The sequence below is a fragment of the Oryza glaberrima genome, chromosome 4, assembly GCF_000147395.1.
Source record: "Oryza glaberrima chromosome 4, OglaRS2, whole genome shotgun sequence".
In the NCBI taxonomy this organism is placed as follows: Eukaryota; Viridiplantae; Streptophyta; class Magnoliopsida; order Poales; family Poaceae; genus Oryza; species Oryza glaberrima.
This window is the reverse complement of record NC_068329.1, coordinates 13,660,874-13,680,860: the sequence shown is the minus strand read 5'-3', so window position 1 is coordinate 13,680,860 and position 19,987 is coordinate 13,660,874. Positions and strand designations below refer to the sequence as shown.

General features: G+C 41.5%; 2 protein-coding genes across 2 annotated transcripts; one reads left to right on the top strand and one right to left on the bottom strand.

Annotated features, from left to right (window-relative positions):
• Window positions 1–1,900: 1,900 nt before the first annotated feature.
• On the bottom strand, window positions 1,901–5,694 carry LOC127770778 (putative B3 domain-containing protein Os04g0347400). Its single transcript, XM_052296582.1, has 6 exons — window positions 5,605–5,694; window positions 5,232–5,529; window positions 4,773–4,861; window positions 3,024–3,315; window positions 2,682–2,917; window positions 1,901–2,179 (listed from the first exon to the last, which is right to left on the bottom strand). The coding sequence occupies exons 1-6, from the start codon at window positions 5,692–5,694 to the stop codon at window positions 1,901–1,903; spliced, it is 1,284 nt and encodes a 427-aa protein (XP_052152542.1).
• A 7,068-nt stretch (window positions 5,695–12,762) lies between these two features.
• Window positions 12,763–14,294, top strand: LOC127771701 (acidic endochitinase-like). Its single transcript, XM_052297627.1, has 2 exons — window positions 12,763–13,255; window positions 13,671–14,294. Exons 1-2 carry the CDS (start codon window positions 12,765–12,767, stop codon window positions 14,083–14,085), a joined length of 906 nt encoding a protein of 301 aa, XP_052153587.1. The 5' UTR covers window positions 12,763–12,764; the 3' UTR covers window positions 14,086–14,294.
• The last annotated feature ends 5,693 nt before the right edge of the window (window positions 14,295–19,987 follow it).

The window sequence follows — 19,987 nt, the reverse complement described above, 5'->3', positions numbered from 1 at the left end:
CAGCCCACCTCGCTTCCGCAGCATATAACCCCAAATAATGATATCCAGTAATCTAAACACCATGCTTAAATTACCAAATACTACTTTAATATCATCGTCATGACATAGAGTCATCGTATACACGATTATTACCCACACCATTGCATCTCCCAGCTAAGCTAGCATTATAATAAATATAACTTGGACATATAATAAAGTCGGTGTTCATATACTCGGAAAGTAATACAATACCAAAGTAGTATAAAGAAGAGTATTCTAGATAAAGTACAAGTCTTACAAAAGAAGGAAGAGCTACTACAGCCATACCCAAATTCTTCCGAAGACTCCGAGGACTGAAGATTCTATTCTATTTATATTCCACTATACTCTAGAGACTATACTAAACTTGAGAGATGAAATGAACTTCTTGCTTGAGGTGTGTAAAGAAACTGAGGAGGTGAAGGCCTTATATAGCCTCCTAATGACGGTTGCGACGGTTGGAATGGTCGGAAATACCCTCCAACCGTCATTGGGGGCTAATCCACACCGTCCAGACGCAACGCTGCATCCGACGGCGCCAGGATGGGTTCGGCCGAACAAGGGGCCGGCCCAATCCAGCCCATTTTTAGCTGGTGGCCTCCTCTTCTATTGCTCATTTTAGACTTGTGAATTTTGGTCCAATTGGTCATGTCATTTCTGCGTTCTTGGCACATTCATCGATAAGTCTGATTCTCGACAGCGTCTAATTAGTTGATCGTCCGTGTTGATGTCGATTCTCCTCCATTTAATGTTTATTCTCTGCAAGAGGTTAGTAATCCTAGTGCTAGTGGAATATTTATTATTTAAACATAAATATGCATTGCAAATATAATTAGTTCTCCTTTATTTTGGTAATATTGATGGGCGAAACTGATCGATAATAGCCGTCAAAACACACCACGCCACGCCTTGCATGGCCTATATAAGACATAGTCCAATGCTATCTAAGGCTCTGTTCGAGAGAGCATGTTGGGAATTTTTGGCTCTAGCACGGAAAACGGAACGATCCATTAGCGTGTGATTAATTAAGTATTAGCTATTTTTTTCAAAAATGAAACGATATGATTTTTTTAAATAACTTTCGTATAGAAACATTTTGCAAAAAACGCACCGAAATAATAGTTTGAAAAATGTGCGCGCGAAAATCGAGAAGGAGAGGTTGGGAACCATCACAAAAGAACTGAGCTACTATGTCCAGACTCACCTATATAAGACCACCATTGGATCGTGCTAGATTGACGACCATGATTATAGTACCGCCAACCCTCACGGGCAGTAAATTTTTACATAATATAAACATTTCTAAGACATTGGTTCCAATGCATAGCAATCCAAGCATTTTCAGCCAATTAGGATATTAAGAAAGTAGGTAGAGATGATTAGAGTAGGGTTGTGATTGGTGAAGAAGAGAAAATAGGTGGAAAGAATGGTTGTATTTGGTTGAGATGAGAGGGTAGGTGGAGAAATAGCTTCATATCAGGACATGTCGTTGCGCTATAAATAGCTACATTTTAGAATATAGGTAGCATGTGCTTACGAGGGAAATTCAAACAATTCAAAATTCAAAATTCGACCAACGAGGTGACTGAAAGACAATCATCTACCTCCAAGCCTCCAACTAAACACACCCTTTATCCCCATTTTCTAAAGCAGCATCAAAAAGACAAACCATCTGGCAGTTGGCACTACTAGAGCACTTAACTAACTGTACAACCCAAAGCCATCACCACCACCATCAATCCATCATCTTCATCATCATCATCATCCAAAATTGCAAAAACAAAAATTGCATGTCCTGAATAACCAGGGCATATATATCAGAGACACACAATTAATCAGCCTGACGAACAACACTATCCGGCTAATTAATTAAGCTCTAGCATCAGCTACGCTCGACTGCTCGATCGATGGCAACATGCCACAGGGTGGCCTCGACGACGCTGAAGGTGCAGACGTCGCCTACGAGGAGACCGTTCGCCTGGCAGAACCTCTTCCAGCCGGATGGCAGCAGGTTGCAGCAGCCGTATCCGTTCTTGTTTACGCTACAAGCCACCTCCCATGACCTGCTGCCGCTGCTTCTTCCTCTCGGGCTGTTGATCATTAGAGTGATGGTGGTTTCTTCTACGAGCCCGATCGACTTGCAGAAGATCCCTGGCAAAGACTGCAGATGTACAGTGGATATAAAGGTTTAGTCTGATCAGCTGAACTTCTTTTTTTTTTCACTTTAGTGGAGTGAATGCAATACTGATTCTATTATATACATGATCTAGCTAGGATGCATGGTATGTTCTTGCAGTGTAATGAATGAAAATAATTCTTGTGCAAGTGTAAAATTTTAGTATTGTGGTGGCTGAGCTTGAGTGATATCTATGGGGAGTATAGCTACATGAACAATAAGAATAATCCATAGCAAGTGTAAATGCATTTATCTTATTCTTAGTGGAGCTACATTGGGCCTGTTTGGGGAAGCTTGTATGCTACAGCTTCTCCTGGAATCAAAGGCTAATTTTGAGAAAAAGACATAAGCTAGTTTTCTCAGCGTTTTCAGATTCTCACCAGCTGCTTCTGAGAATCTAAAGCTTCCTTCAAACAGGCTTTTTATCTTATTCATAATATGCTCATCATATATATCATGTGTGGGAGGAACTAATACTAGTACTTACAATATTGCCATTTTCAAGCATATAGTTGCTGATCTCTTTCTTTATCCAAGAAGGCGGTCCGATCTCGTAGATAGATTTGGATTTTTTCAGCCTTTTTGTTTCTCTGCCTTTCTTTCTGCTACCCTTTATACTGCAAGGTATTTCCTGTAATTGGTTTTTATCATCTTCACCAAATCTACTGTTTTTGTTACATTTCCTTGTAGAAAAAGAAGGTGTCTCATGTTGGTTCCTAGCACCTGCAAAATGTTGACAAGACAGAAATGAATCGAATGGACGAATGGTAGCATGTTCTTATTAGGACAGATTAATTCAAATGTCAGCAACTCAAATTTGATGGCTCACTTTGCTGAATTCTGATGTCATCCTTGGTCTTCAAATCTTTCTTGCATCCATTGATCCCAAACACTTTGATTTTGAACACCAAGTTGCCTTCATGCCTCAAGAGCACAACATCACCCGGGGAAATGCCATGGAATGACAGAAACTGTAACCAGCCTCCTTTGAAAAACATGCCCAATTCATCCTTCTCGAGCTCAATGCGCCAGAATTTGCCCAGGGGGCTTAAAATGTTAGCCATGTGGATGTTCAGATGCTCTTCGGCAATGTAATGTTGTACAAACTTAGCAGGGATCTTCTGGTAGAACAGATATGTCAGTGCACGCATAGTTCATTATACATCTGACATCTCAACTCTGAAAATTCAGAAAGCCAAATTCTTTTTTTTTTTGAAAGAAAGACAAGAAGATTGCCTTATACATTGATAAAGAAGGGTCTATTTACAAGAGAAAGGCAAATTCAGAAAGGCATATCGAGGGATTATTTTGTTCATGCACTAACTAGGTAGATCAAATTATCAGTTTTGTCGCTACAGAAATGGACAACATCCCTATGTTTGGGCCGTTAGAGTGACGTGAAAAATCAAAACTACCTCTCTCATAAACATGGAGAAATCTTGTTCAAGGAGAGAGCTCTCTCTAGTTCCAGTGAGGTATCATCGACAATTTCACCTGTGTGCTATTTGCGAATTGCATCATGATGGAATACAAAGAGGAATGGTAAAAGTATAAAGTTTGTTAGCTAACAGATGGTTGATAATTAAACTAGTGACATAAGTAATTTTGATGCTTTTTTTGTGGCACACAAAAAGAATAATACCCACATAGTGCTACCTACGATCATGAATTATACATATTTTTTTGGACATTTTTAAAATCAAAATTTAAAAAGTTTAAATATCAGTACTTTTGTAAATATTTAGATTGAATATTTAGAAATCATATTTGTAGATTTGACTTCAAAAATACTTTCATAGTATTATTATCATCAAGTTATTCAAAAAATACTTTCATAGTATTATTATTATCATCCAGAAGCTAACCTGGAATCTGGGAAGCAAATTGTCGATTTTGCTACAGTAAGTGCCGTCAGGGAATTAGCAGACTAGAGAAACCGGTGCACAAATGGGAGGCACCACATCATGGGTGGATGAAATTGAATGTAGATGGGTCCTTTGATTCAACTGAGCATCAGGGAGGAATTGGGGCTGTTCTCTGTGACAGTAAAGGAAATGTTATTTTCTCTGCTTGTGGCTTTGTACCCCGATGTTCCAGCGCTCTAGAGGTTGAGCTGCTTGCCTGCAAGGAAGGTATTTTAATGTCGTTGCAATGGACTCTTCTTCCGCTTATTGTTGAGACGGACTGCTTAGAGTTGGTGCAGCTGATCCAGGCAAAGGGAATGGTGTGGTCAGAGCTCATGTTTTTAATCAAGGAGGTTTGTGGCCTCTGTCAGTGATCTAGGGAATCAGCTATAAAGAAGGTGCATAGAGATCAAAATATTGTTAGTCATACTCTAGCCAATAGAGGCCGGTGTGAGGCATTGTCTGCCTTTTGGCCGGATGATTCTTGTAACTTCATCTCTCATCTCATTGGCTAAGTAATATATTCCCTTTTCCCCGCAAAAAAAGGTTATTCAAATGCTTGGCAATAGAAATCAGCATTAAAAAAATGAATTTTGAAAATTATAGTAGTATAAAAAATAATAAACCAATATTTGGACAACAAAGCAACAGAGGAATAGGATGAGTTTGCGCACCATCTTCTCCATGAAACCCGGTAGAAGTACCCTCAAGAATTGCGGCTTACGTGACGCGTCTCTTGCTCTACCGCTTCCGGTTGTCATAACTTGTAAAAGAAAACGTTAACTCTCAATTTTAATCGACAAACCAATTAATGGTAATAAGCGAGACTACCATAGAAACAGCATTACTGACAGTAAAAAAAGGGTATAACTGTCGGTTCATTTCGATTCTGGCGGAAAAAAAAAGTTAACCGCGATAGTGATACTCGATCACTATAACTATTCATTTGTGCCGGATGACCATTATGTGATATATAGTGATCATCTTATATTATTGTGTTTGTTTTTTCGAAAACCATTTTGCGAGTAGATTAATTTCTAAGCTAGTTCAATTTGATTACCCGTATTTCTCAGAAGGAAACAGAAACCAAAATGATTGACTTAAATTTTGCGTGCAAATAATCATTGGATTACCTGCAGGGCGAGTGGTGAACCCCCTGAGGCAGCAGGTGGTGTCGAACAGCTTGACGGTGAGCACGCCGCCGCCCTCGTGCCGGACCACCACGAACCACCCCACGCCCAGGCCGTGCGCCGCCGCGAACTCCGCCCACCCGCGCCCCAGGAACGCGCCGCCGTCGCCGTCGCGGCCGACCTCGACGTCCCAGACCTTGCCGACCGGGCTCACCACGCGCGCCGCCCGCCGCGTCGCGCCGCCGACGCCTTCGTCGCCGCGCTCGCCCAGGAGGTCCGCGGCGAGCTCATCGGAGATGCGCTGCAGACATTGAAGAAAAGAATCAAAGAAAAGAAAGAGCAATGGCGAAAAATGGTGGCTACCTTCTCCTCTTACCATCTTGTGGAAGGAAGAAGGCATCAGCACCTTGAGCTGCGTGGCCGCCTTCCCTGCGGCGGCGCCGACGCTGGCATGGTCGCCGGGCATGGTCGCCGGCGGCGGCAGGACGGAGGAGATGCTGAGCTGGCTGCCGCCTCCTCGTCTTCTACCGGAGGAGGAGGGGAATGAGGCGTGCGCGCGCGTTGCCTTGAGAATCGTAACAGGCTCTTGCAGTTGCGGTACAAAAGAAAAAAGAAATCAGAAATCGTATATTATGTGATGCTTCGAATCGTATTAAATTTGAAAATATACTATTTATTTATTTTTTTTTCAAAAATATTCGGATGTAAATTTGTTTATAAAAATATACCGTCGATCTCGCACAATTATTATGCGAGCGAATCACGGACAGTATCACGTGGAAAAAGTGCGAGACTGTATGGTCTCACGTGGAAAAAGTGCGAGACTGTATGGTCTCACGTGGCGAAGGCGAGAGACCGTGCGGTCTCGCAGAACAAAAGAAGTCTCGCTGATTGAATCAACGATACCACACTGCCATGCCAGTTAATTAGTGATTAATTGTCTCTATTAGAATTAATCACTAATCAGGATAATTAATTACTAATTATTTTTAGTTAATACGTAATTAGATAATTAACCACTAATTGAAGTGAGATCGCCGGGACTGCCATGCCGGTGTGTTTCAATCAGCGAGGCAGCGAGACCGTATGTTCCCCGAGAACACATTGTCTCGCACCGTTGTCATGTATCGTACGATCTCGTATTTTCACCACGCGATAATGTCTGTGACGTTATGTCCACGCTATTTTTCACAATGGTTGTGCAAGATCAACGGTATATTTCTACAAAACAATTTGCCCCTCGAGTATTCCTGAAAAAAAATTGAATTAACAGTATATTTTTAAATTTAATTCCTTAGAGTCTTCCAGATTGTTGTTTTCACGTATTATGTCCCATTTTAAGTGTAGCCATGATTTTCCGTGTCTAACTTTAATCGTCCGTCTTATTTAATTTTTTTTGAAATAGTTTAAAAATATAAGTCACGTGTAAAGTACATTCATGTTTTATTATCTAATAACAACAAAAATACTAATTATAAAAATTTTAAATAAGACGGACGATTAAAGTTGGACACGAAAACTTATGGTTGCACTCAAAATAGGACGGAGGGAGTATTCGGTCTTCTAATTCCATGAATCAACTTTTATGACAGGAGGTAACAATTTCTTGCTTTTACACACAAATCAGGTGTGGGAGATTACTTTAGATGGTGGGTGTTTCTTGATCATTAATTATATCAGATTGAGATCCCTAGATATGGTGGACATGAGTCTATAGCTGAGTTTTTGCAGCATAGAGGATGGTTTGGGCAATATTTCAAACTGCTGAAAAGCAATTCAAATACACACCGTGTCAAAATTTTGCACATGCCATTCGATCCAGGTAGAGCTGAGTTTTTCATACGGCAAATTTTGCTATAAGACATCGTGACTTTGCGGTTTTAGCTGCAGGACACCGCGTGAATTGATTTTTTGGGGGGAAAACACTCTTAAAATATGGTTATTTGCCAAGGGACACCATACCCATTAAATCAATAATTTCCATGCTGACTAGATGAGAGGGCCCCACGTTTTTACACGCCTTGACCAGAATTGCCCCCTTCTTCTCTTTTTCTTCCTATCTTCTTCATCTCTCTCTCCCCCTCGACTGCGCGGCTTGCAGTGGCCGCACGGCGCAGAGCGGCGCGCAATGCTGCACAAGGTGGTGGGCAACGCGATGGTGCACTCGTGCAGGAGTGGCGCCCAACGTGAAGGTGGGTGGTGGTCGGCGTGAAGGTGGAGCAGCAGGCGGCGACGTGGTGGCATGCTCGTGTAGGAGCGGCGACCGCCGCGATGGCGGAGCAGCGGAAGGCGCAGCTGCGCGGAATGCGGCTATAGCAGAAGATGGCCGTTGCCGCCGTAGATGACCGCCGTCGCCGCCTCCTTGTACATCCTCCAAACCATGCGCCTCCATGCCCAGCTCTTCTCTGCCCGCTCCCCGACCCCATGTGCCACCCGACGGCATCATGGCGCTCTCTCCCTCACCGGCATACGGCTCCGATCAGCTTGCCTCCCTCGTTGCGCACGTCAACCGCGGGTTCTTGCTCGTGGGCTAGCGCAGCATGAGCCATCTCCTCTGCGTTGACATGGAGGACGGAGAAGCGCCAGCCATGGTGGTGTGGAAGGAGGGGATAGAGAGGAGAGAGAAGGAAGACCTGACATGTGGGCCCAAGGACATTTTAGAACTTTCACACAATTTCTCTCCCCTATTCAACCGGAAATTATTAATTTAATGGGTGCGGTGTCTACTGCAAATAACCATATTTTAAGAGTGTGTTCCCTCAAAAGTTACTTCGCACGGTGTTCTACAGCTAACACCGCAAAGTCACAATGTCCTGTGGCAAAATTTTCCTTTTCATACTTATTCGTTGTCGACTTGCGGACAAGCTGAATTTTTAAGGGAGAGGAATTGTTAGGAACTTGGGCCGGCTTTACAATGGCCCAGTTTAGCAGCTCACTCATGCCCTGGCCAAGACAAGTCTAAGGGAGAGCAACATGAAAAGCAGCAAGTGCTGCACTTCGAACATTTTGAACCTGCAACGCAGCGGAGGCGGCAACTATACCTGTTCCTGTCTTGGAACTTGTTGGTCATTCTTTTTCCTCCTTACTTCTGCTAGTAGCTTGTCTCCCCTATTCACTCTAATTTCTACCACAAAGCTTGAGTTGTTCCAAGATAATTGCACCTCAAATTCACCACAACTTTCATTGCTTGTACTGGCTATTGGTTTATTGAGATTTGGGATACTGGGTTGCTAACAATGTGCCTACACTCCTTGCCGGCGGACAGGTCTGTGCCGTCGATGGCGGAGACACTGCGACTGCTGCATGAAAACATCGGCGGTAAATTCGAGTGCAGCGGCTTCTGAATTTGTACCCCCATTGGCCTTGCTTCTCCTCCAATTCTACTCTTTTATTTAATCGATACATCTTCGATCATCACGCACGGATCCTTCTCTGCATCCTAAATTCGATCTGTTAAATTCATTAACCATTGATTTCACATGATTAAGGATAAATAATATGGGTTGACCTGTAGCTAGATTTGTTACACAAACCAAATATTTAGCTGCTAAATCTTGCCATCAAAAGTATTATAAAAGTTAGTCGATATAGCGGAACGATGATTAATCTTCCTTTTCGCTTTAGTCATTGATCACTCAAGATATACTAGATAATGACATAAGAATACATTATATTTGTTAATGAAGTTTAGCCAAAGGCTACATTTCCATAGCTCTGATTATGGATGCTCATCCCCAACCAATATAACACCTAGTCGCTATGAGTCCATGGCCTCATCGGCATCATTTTTTCTATGTGTCTACACTACATTTGTAGTCATCATGGTTATATTATGATACCTCTTTATTTAAGAAAGAGCCTATAACAGAGTTCAACTTTAAATACAACTCCTCATAGGGACTAGTATATTCGACACCTATTCTAAAAAGAAACAAATTAACCAAACAGTGAGCTAAACCAAGCCTACCAATTGAGCAAGAGCTGGTTTGCCCAGCCAAGCTATAGCCTAGGTTAGCAAATAACCGAGCGTACCCGTACTAAACTATTGATTAATAAATTACATGGTAGTAATAAAAGTTCAAATAAATTATACACTATATACTATACTATGTTGTCTGTGTGTTAAGAGCAAGTTTAATAGTATAGCTAACTATCGGCTTCAAATCCGAGATTGCTATTAAGCGATCGGTCGTGTGGGGAGGCAAACGCGATCACGTTTCTCACCTGGGAGAGATTGAGGCCTGTCCTATGGGCTTTGACCAGCCCATGTGGAGAGAGGAGTTGGAGCTGTACGGTAATTTGGATTGTTAATTACCAAAGTAACGCTAGCTAGCAAGGTACTCTTATAATTTTATATCATTATTGCTATTTATACTTTTGTTTTTTATCGATATATATATATGTGTTTTATTTATCTCTTAATTTTATAATTTATTTAACTGTACAATTTAAATCCAATTTTATCTATTTAAAAGTATAATTTAGGTATAAAGTCTTTTTTATCGTTTATATGTATAAAGTTTACGTGTATAAAGTTTATCATTTTCTTGTATAAAATCTAAAATTTAAATTGACGTTTATAAAAATATTTTATTTAGAAAATCCTTAACTCTAATATAACCAAGGACTGCATAACTAATATGCTTAAGTGAACACTAACCATATGCTAATTGCTATAAAATATAATCACTTTGACTAATCACATAGAGATAATACTGATATGAAGCAAAGGTATGGTATAGCTGGTACTGTTGGCTTAACAAATATACCCGGTCGAAACTCCATTTGGGGGGGGGGGGGGGGGGGGGGACGTGTCAGACACCCCCCTTAAAATCATCTATAGCCAATTCATACAATAGTTATATAACATATACTATATAATTAATATCTGGTCACACCTGTCATTTACACATGTATCTTGAAGTCCATGCTGCAACTGGCTACAAATCTGTAGCCCGCTGCTCCTCTCTCTGCTCTTTTATCTCATCGAAATATTTTTATAGGTAGCTTATAGAGTAGAAAGTTTTTCGTTTCTAGGAAGAAGTGCTTTCAAATTTATTTTTACTTTAATATAAAGTTTCAAAATGTTTATATAAAATTTTTTCTTAAGAAAATTCTTCTTACATCAAAAGTTTCATGTGAGCATGTTATTACGACAAGAAAAAGAAGCTAGTGTGTGTGAGAACACCACCATGTATAACTCATGATATTGTAAATATTACTATATTTATCTGTAAATTTAGCCAAACTTGTACGATTAGTAGTGTCTTAATTTAGTTGCATGTTTACTCAAGCTTACGTGCGGTAGGACGTGTGTACAGTATATAATTTTACCATAATTTCAAAGTCGATCTTGAAATGTACACATGCAATTCAACACTTCGAAATGAAGTCTTCAAATTCGTGGCTAGCTACGTGCCTCTACACGACAAGAGTTAAAAGCTTGAAACGCACGCATGCATGCATACATATCGCGTGGCATTGGCATCTATATATTTTTCTTAAGTACACGGGTGTCCCTTAAACTTATAGGGGTGTATCATCTGAGTCCCTAAACTCTTAAAAAGCATATCTAAGTTTTAGAACTTGTCATAATATGTCATTTAGGTCACAAATCGTCACAGTCTCTTCAGGATCCTACGTGGTGCTAATTGATGTGGCATGCCATACGGACATGACGTGACATCATATATTTTAACTGACAAATAAGAACCATTTAAAAATTTTACTTTTATCTTTTTTTCTTCTTTTCTTCTCTTTTTCTTCTCCTTCTTCTCTTTTTTTTCTTTCTTCTCCTTTATATGTGACACGAGCAGAAGAAAGGAAAAAAAAAGAAGAATAAGAAGAAAACAAAAAACAAAAAAAAAGAAATGGATATGTCATGTCCGTGTGGTATGCTGCATCAGCACCACGTAGGATTCTAGAGGGGCTGTGTCGATTTGGGACCTAGATGATACACTTTGGTAAGTTCTGAGACCTGTATTTATATTTTGAAAGTTTAGGGACCTAAATGGTACAGCCTTACAAATTTAAGAACGGCCTATGCACTTTATTTTTTTTTAATTTCGTGGCCCGGCCCAAGTTACTTATATTTAACACAAAACCGTGGCTGGAAAAAAAATCAAATTTAGCACCAACTTCAAAAAAATAATTCATCATGAAAATCCTGAAATTTGAACTCGGCACTAATCCCAAACAAAAAAAAAGCAAATTAAACATTGCAGCCCCCACTTTAAGCTCCAGAAATGGAAATTACAATGGCATTGGAGGGTTTTGAATATTCAAACATCATAAATCAAATAGGGTCCCTTTGATTTCCAAAAAAGTATAAGAAATTTATAGAATTTCAATCCTATTGAAAAGAACTCGTAGGAAGCTCTTTGAAACAAATGATTGAATCTAATCTTTTTTCTTATAAATTTATATATAGAATGAACAATCCTATGGAGATTTTGAAGAAAAATTACCAAAAGTTCAAACCTCTTGAAAAATTTGCTTTGAGTTTATCTCGCTACATTTTTCCCGCTATCTATTCAAACGATCATTCTGATATTAATTATTTTATGTGTCTTGCAATCTCCTATTTAACACTTACATTTCTATCAATTTTTTTTGTGTTTTTTCGTGTTTCTCCATTTTTTCTATCATGTGTTTAATTTAAAGGAGCCTAAGCTTCGCGGGATTCTTGCGCTGCCAGCTTTCATATATGCTTTGAAATCCAGGAAGCTCAAAGTAGTATATATGTTTCATATTCAATTATTCGAATATTATTCATGTGAATATTTAGGCCCTCTTTGTTTAAGTTTATAAGCCAACTTATAAGCCAAAAAGTTTAAGCCTAAACAAACAAACGGCTTTTTCGTTTGGCTTTTTTAAAGCCACAAGCTACTCTAACACTATTAAGCCAAAAGTTAGGTTGGAGAAGTTTTTTCGGTTTATTTGAGATAGATGTATGACTCCACCATTAAATTTTATATAAAAAAAAGCTGACTTAAAAGTTTAAACCAATAAGCTAAAGCCTAAACAAAGAGGGCCTTAAAAAGGTATTGGCCTGCCCAAATGCATTACGAAAGTTAAAGGCTTAATTAAAACTTCTCTATTTGAGAACACACGGAACATATCGTGTGAGTGTAAAACCCCTCCAAAAGATGCAGATAATCTGCAGACAGGATGAGCATTGCTCATACATGTAGTTTACAAGGATCACGTTGTATATATATAAATTACCTTCCAATCTGCCATGCATTGGCTTAGCTTATTGGATACCCTAAATTAATTCCTCCTCCATATATAATCTATATTATCACATGATCGATGCTCTGACTTAAATCATCCTACGACCAATCTCATCCTAAAATCAGGGAGAAAGTCGTAGCATGAATTGCTTCACCTGCACGAATCGCACGAGGCGAGAGAACCCTACTCTTCTCCCTATAAATTCACCAGCTCGGAAGAACACCACACCATGCAAAGCTCACACACTTCAGCTCGAGATCGAGCTAAGCTAGCAGGCAAAGGCATTAGCGATTAATTAGCATGGCGTCGCTGTGGCGGCTGGCGCTGGCGGCGGCGATGTGCGGCGCGCTGATCCTGTCGTCGTCGTCGTCGGCGGCGGCGGCCGGGAAGAAGACCGGGCGGATCACGGTGTACTGGGGGCAGACGGCGGCGGAGGGGCGGCTCCGGGAGGCGTGCGGCAGCGGGCTGTACACGACGGTGATCGTCTCCTTCCTCACCGGCTTCGGCGGCGGCCGGTACAAGCTGGACCTCGCCGGCCACGACCGGGGCGCCGTGGGGCCCGACGTGAAGTACTGCCAGTCCAGGGGGGTGCTCGTCCTCCTCTCCATCGGCGGCGGCATCGGCAGGTACTCCCTCGCCTCCAAGGCCGACGCCAAGGCCGTCGCCGACCACCTCTGGGACTTTTACCTCGGCGGCCGCTCCAAGTCCCGCCCCTTCGGCGACGCCGTGCTCGACGGCATCGACTTCGACATCGAGCTCGGCCGCCCCGCCCACTACGACGACCTCGCCAGGTACCTAAGGCTACGGTTTTAAATCTTCTTCTGTAGCTGTTTGAGATTTGAGAAAAGTCTAGCTATTTGCTCTTACGCACTCTTTCCGTTTTATATTATAAGTTGTTTTGATTTTTTTTTTCAAACTTCTTAACGTTTAACCTAATTTATATAGAATAAATTGATTTAATTAAATGTAACATTGAATATATTTTAAAGATATGTTTGTTTTGTGTTGAAAATGCTGCTATATTCTTCTATAACTGAATCAAACTTAAAATAATTTAATTAGAAAAAAAATCAAATCGACTTATAATATGAAATGGATCGAGGAAGTATAAAATTTAACTGCTATAGCATCTCATTTAACCCGCTGTTACCTATTTTAAGACTGTCTACCGCTAGATGTCTTAGCCCGCTATTTAAAAAACTGCAGGTACCTCAAAGCTTACAGCGGGAGGAAGCCAGGGGGTAAGAAGGTGTGGCTGACGGCGGCGCCGCAGTGCCCGTTCCCGGATAGGATGCTGGGCGAGGCGCTGCGCACCGGGGTGTTCGACCGCGTCCACGTCCAGTTCTACAACAACCCGTCCTGCAGCTACCGCGCCAGCAACGCCGCCGCGTTCGCCGCGGCGTGGAGGAAGTGGGCGTCCAGCCTGCCGAGGAGCTCCGTCTACCTCGGGCTCCCGGCGGCGCCGGGCGCGGCGAACAGCGGGTACGTCCCGCCGGCGGCGCTGGCGGGGGAGGCGCTGCCGATCGTGCAGCGGTCGAGGAACTACGGCGGCGTGATGCTGTGGAGCAGGTACTGGGACCGGCGCACCGGCTACAGCAAGAAGATAAAGCATGCCGTGTGATTGTACTACTATGTGTGCTTAATATTGGAATAAGGGTGGCCTTGCAGTAGTTCTTACTGCTGACAAAATGGCCCTGCGATCACACCTTATGTGACTGTATAATTAGTGTGTGTTTGGGGAAGAAGAGCATATGGATGCTAGCTTCCAAGTATATTGTGTATGTGTATGTCCAATAATAATATTGTGTAATAAAATAAAATGGCAAGTCGTCCTTGTCAGGAAGAAGATCAACGGCCTAGATCATTTCTATGATCTACTGCTAGTAAAGATTGATCAACACAAGTTAATTTATCTTTTAAATAGTTTCTACCTAACTAGCTAGCAAGATGTTGAAGTTGAAGGTTGAAGGTTGTCTCATGAAGGTTCTAGTTGATCTACTTGATTGAATTTGGAATTGAAGTTGAAGGTTGTCTCATGAAGGTTCTAGTTTTAGTTGAAGAAAACAAAAAAAAATACATGAAAAAACTAATATATAAATTTTTATACATGGATAACAGAAAAATAGGGAAAAAAGATAAAGTTAAGTTGGAAAATGGAGCACAACGCCATAAGTAACGAGTAACACATGAGAAATAGTGAAAAAGAATCCGACAGCGGAAACACAGGACCTATTTGGTACAAATCCAGCTCTACCTCTCTTAGAACTGGAGCCCAACCAAACAGTTTCAGCTCCACATAAAATAAGAGCGGAGTTGGGTGGAGCGCTCTCATAAAATAAACTAGAGAGGTGGAGCTGGGTTTAGACTGCTCCACAACTCCACTCCAAACCCAACCCAGAAAGCTAAATTTAGGAGTTGGAACTCTACCAAACATGCCCATATAGTTCGAGAAAGGGGAACCAAAAGTGTTACCAAAACACTTTGTACAATAGGAATTTTTCCAATAAAATCATTAGGTTGGCAACAAATGTCAATAAAAATAATTTCTACAATTGCACAATCCTCTTCTTTAATGTGTCTTTGTGTTTATAACTCGTATTTCTTGACTTATGCCTACCACAAGGGGCTTCTCTGCCATTGCCCTTCGTGGTTCCACCCCTCCATCTTCAATGCCCATGTGGGTTGTGAAGGTGGCCATCTCATGTTCTATTCTAGTATGTTTTCAGATTTATTTGAACAAATTCTATAGATATTTATATATATTGGGCATTCCATGTGTTGTCCATTCTAAGACTTAAGAACTTGTCGATTCTAGAAATCGGCAATAATAAAAGAGGGTAGCGCACGAGATCTAAAAATGTATAAATGCAGAAACAAGGATTTAGACAAGTTTAGGTACTCTCGATAAGAGGTAATACTCTACTTCTATTTGGGGATTGTATCCACCTCGCGTGTATTATCGACCTGGCTATTGAATTGTGGTTATGCTCTTGGAGGGCTCCTTGCTCACCTTATATAGGTCAGGGGTAAGGTTACAAAGAGGAGAACCTAACCGAATACGGTATCAGTTTCTTAATCTATTATATGGTAGAATTTAACTAGGACTCTAGGCCCTATCATAGAACAAAAGGCAACAATGTGACTGAGTCCTATTTTATTACATAATACATGGACCTAACTCACCTCCTATCTCTAGTCGGATATGCAAGGCGTGTGGGTATCCGTTATCCATATTCTTCACAGAACTTAAGATTGTATAGAGTTTTTTTTTCCTATTTTTTCGTTTGTGGTTATTGCATTCACAAGGTCCTCAACGAGAGAATTTATTCTTTGCACACAATCTTACACGAATACACTGCACACACCAAATTACAAAATATAAAAAAATCTATAAAAAAGTATACATCTACTTCCAATGGTATTACACCAATAATGTACAAAGTCCCATCTTCAAATTTGAATTCCCTCAAAAAAATTTTACATAGGTGTAATACCATTTTTCTAGAATTAATCAAATAACAAATTAAATTCCCAACAAAATAGAACGCATTATATTTCTGTGATACAGATTGGCTACAATAAATAATTACATTTATGTGCCATGGTTGTCCAGTAAATCTTGACAGGATTTGCATCTTATCTTTATAAATAGAGAATCTAAGTTATAATTGAGCGTATCCTATGCACACGTGCTCTCGTGTGTACACACGGTATACATGAACTAAAAATTATCATTCAAAATTCTAGAAAAAACATACATGTACTTCCAATAGTATTATATCTACATGCAAAATCACATCTTCAAATTCATTCTATATAGAGAGTAAAAAAAAGACAAAATTCTGATAGAATTATAACCTTAAAATTGTTAGATTTTTTTTGTTACAGCTAAAATATAATGAATTTGAGGTTACGATTTTATCTCTAGGTGTAATACTATTCTATGTACATGTATGAATTTTTCTAGATTTTTTTTTGACATTTGTTAGTTGGTGTGTACGTGTAAATGTGAGAGCTTGTGTGTATAGGATATATTGCCATTTTTTTGGGGGGGGGGGGGGGTGTTGGGGTGGGTGGGGAGCACATTTACAAGCGTGTGAATTGTGGCATAGGTGTATAGCCAACTAGAAAAGTATTTTTGCAAGCGCCTAAACAAGGTTTTTCAGATGGGCAGGGCAACCACTTGTCCCCAGTTATCTCTTCCATATAGGCAACACAACAGCAATGCGAAAAGGGATATCACTTGCCTGCAAGAACAAAAATAAAAAAAAACTAAAATTTAAAAAGTCGAGGCCCTAGCTCAAATCCGTTCTAGCCACCGTCGTCGTTGTCGAGACCCTACCGCACAAGAGGCCAGAGGTGCAGATCCGTCCCTCCCGGGGCCGGGGCCACCAGATCCACTGCCGTCGTCATCGCTGCCGCAAAGGCCCACCACACCTAAGGCCAGTGGCGATGGATCCGCCCCTCCTCGGGCTAGGGCCTATGGATCCACGAGAGAGAAGGCCGGCACCACTGGATCTGCGAGTGAGAAGGCCAACACCAACCGGTTCCACGAGGGCAGCCGGTCACTCCCGAGGCGGCGGAGACGCCCTGCAGAGGCAACACCGCTGCTGGCATCCTCACACACTGATGGACCTGCCACATTGTTGCCGTAGTTCGCCAACCTCCTCGCGCACAATCTACACAATCAATCGAATCGCTTTTTCAATATTGCTTCTACTTTTTACATAGCTCTACTTTAATTTGTCCATCTTTATCGATTTGCACCGTAAATCGTCTACCTTCACTGCGAAAGTGTGAAATCCTTTCTAGGTTTGTCCCGTAAACCTTCAATTTGCCCATGAGATGGATAGTTATCCATCGTTTTATCTAAATCGGCTCCGCTAGCCGGTTTAATATATCAAAATCTATCTTGGTCTAGCTTTTTGTTAGTTTGGGGTGGTTGGCGACTCCATATCACCGCAAGGTGTTTAGGTGTTGCAATCGTGATTGTCTTCTTGCCAAAAAAAAGTTGCCAACTATATAATCTTGATGATGTGGCCTCACAGTATTTGAGCTTTATAGAATAAATAACTTGTAGTGGGTACCAATTATATAGGAAGAAATGATATCTACAACAGTAATTGGGCCAATGAAAGTGTGCTTTCTTTATTAGTCGTATGAAAAAACACTGATTGATCGACCTTCTATCACGGGCCCCCGAAGATAAACTCACGGGTGAAAGCAATCTCCTGGCCTTGGCTTCGCATTTGGCGGGGGCCCGCCCTAATGGTCCCGCGGGTTGAAAATCTAACTCGCCCCGGCCCCATAGGGATAGGTCCCCACCCCCGACAGGGATTTTGCCACTCCTGGTTGGCACACTTCAAAAATCTGAGAAATGATACTGAAGATCTTTTTTTGGGATATACTAGATATTGTTAACATACAACACATGGAGAGATAGGTAGATATATAGAGACAGATAGGGAAGATTTGAGGAGAGAATATGTGCAAAAAGAAACTTTTGGTGTGGGTGTGTTTTGTCTTCTGATCAATTTCTAGGTGTATCGAATACAGATTTGTCGCCACGTTAAACACCATCCTTGAGCACTTACCCGACTTTTTTTTCGTTTTTTTTTTCTTTTTAGAATAAAGATCGGGGATTGACCCTGCTTTTCATTGGAAGCAACCAATATCCCGTAGGGCAGCTTGCTTGACAATAGCGTACAACAAACAACTCAGTTTGGTTACATCCCCGAGTTCAACTCAAATAAAGCTACAAAAAGTATCTTAAAACTAAACCAACTAGTACTAAAACCTCTTTAGAAAATAGAATCGGAAGCAAATCATCTGATGTAAAGTTAAAGAAATTTGGTCATTAATACGTAGAACAATAGGAAATATGTCTTACATGTCAATGGCTATACGTTAAAGGATCTTGATTGATCATAGCCAACAAGAAAGGACATGTAGCTTAATGATCACAGTGACTATCCGTTAAAGGATCTTGATGGATCCATAGCCAACAAGAAAGGACATGTAGCTTAGTGGTTGCAGTGACTTAAGTAGCACTCCAAAGTCCTGAGTTCTAATCCCATAGGAGCGAATTTCAAATTGGGTTATTTGCCGGGCTAAGTTTTCAATGCATATATCCGGTTTGATGTAGAGGATCGGTAACAAATACACTTCTCTACTATAAAAATTGAAGATGTTTTTGCCAGTATTTTGGTACGTCATCCGTGTTTGAGTCGGTTTTTAATTTCAATTTTTTTTTGGAAATGCAGATCCGTGTTTGAGTCGGTTTTTAATTTTGTTCGTTTTTAAAAATACAGAAGGAGTCGTATAAGGAATCTCTTTAAAAAAAATTGCATGTTAACTTGAGGCGATCGGACCTCTAATTGTAGCTCATGATTTTGTAAAAAGAATATCCAAGCGAATTCCCACAATGAATTTAAATTTAGCTAAACCGTACAATAATAATAAGAATAAAATAGTCTTCACCCGTTGCAACGCACGGGTATCTTTTTCTAGTATTATAAAAAAAATATGAAACTCAGATGATAGCATTGTCATGTGAAAGTCTTATTATATGTACGAAACCTTCATTGTGAAAAGAACTTTCTTTATGAAGAGGCTATTCAAGTTGATGCCATCTAGTTATTGCTAAACTTTGGTAAATACATAAAAAAAATCCTGTCGAAATTTTGGTAATATTTCCAACTTACTAAAGTTTTAGCAATAATTTGGTAATATTTATTTTGGCTATAATCTGAACATCACCGAAAACTTCCTCATAAAAAAATTAAATACTCTCACCTAAATACTACTTTAATTCCATTGTTCGTATGAATATGCGCATGTTAATTTCCTATATTTCTAACTTGATTTGAATTTGAGTGCATATCTTTTTGTTACGCAGCAATTGAATTAGCCCCGATAAATCCGTGCTCAAGTTTGAATAGACGACGACACGCGATGCGCCGCAGAATCTCGAAGCGATGATCACACCTGATTCTTCGCAGCACCACCGCCCCGCAGAAAAGGCTCCTCGCGTCGTCGTCTCGCCGGCGGCCGCCATGGGATCGCGCGGTGACCATGGCGGCGGCGGCGGCGGCCGCGGCGCGGCGAGGGCGACGCAGCTCAAGGTTCTCGTGCCTTCTTCCTTCCGCAAGATGGTAAGCAGAAGCCGCCACGCCACGCCACGCCATGTCGCCATGCCATTGCCACCTTCTTTCTTTATTGTTTCCATGGCGCGCCGCGCGGCGCGCGCCTGCGGCACGCCCCGGCCGCGGCGCCCTACTCTCGTGGGTGGCTCATGTCTCTGTGAATGCAGCGCATCTGCGACGAGCTCGCGGCGCATCTGGGCGTCGGCGTCGGCGGCGGCGGCGCGCCACGGGCGGCGACGGCGCGCGTGGCGAGCCCGCTCGGCAAGGCCTGGGACGTCGGGGTCGTCCGGGACGGCGACGGCCGAGCGTTCCTGGGGCGCGGGTGGGCGGAGTTCGCCGCCGCGCACGGCCTCGGCGTGGGGTGGTTCGTGGTGCTCC

What these genes read in the sequence shown, in the direction of transcription:
- LOC127770778 (XM_052296582.1), bottom strand. Translation starts at nt 5,694, where the DNA reads ATGCCCGGCGACCATGCCAGCGTCGGCGCCGCCGCAGGGAAGGCGGCC. An exon ending in CGGGTTTCATGGAGAAGATG is followed by an intron (nt 3,316 to 4,772) that starts GTGCGCAAACTC and finishes CTGTTCTACCAG; the next exon opens with AAGATCCCTGCTAAGTTTGT. An exon ending in TGCTTGAAAATGGCAATATT is followed by an intron (nt 2,180 to 2,681) that starts GTAAGTACTAGT and finishes GTACATCTGCAG; the next exon opens with TCTTTGCCAGGGATCTTCTG.
- LOC127771701 (XM_052297627.1), top strand. Translation starts at nt 12,765, where the DNA reads ATGGCGTCGCTGTGGCGGCTGGCGCTGGCGGCGGCGATGTGCGGCGCG. An exon ending in CACTACGACGACCTCGCCAG is followed by an intron (nt 13,256 to 13,670) that starts GTACCTAAGGCT and finishes AAAAAACTGCAG; the next exon opens with GTACCTCAAAGCTTACAGCG.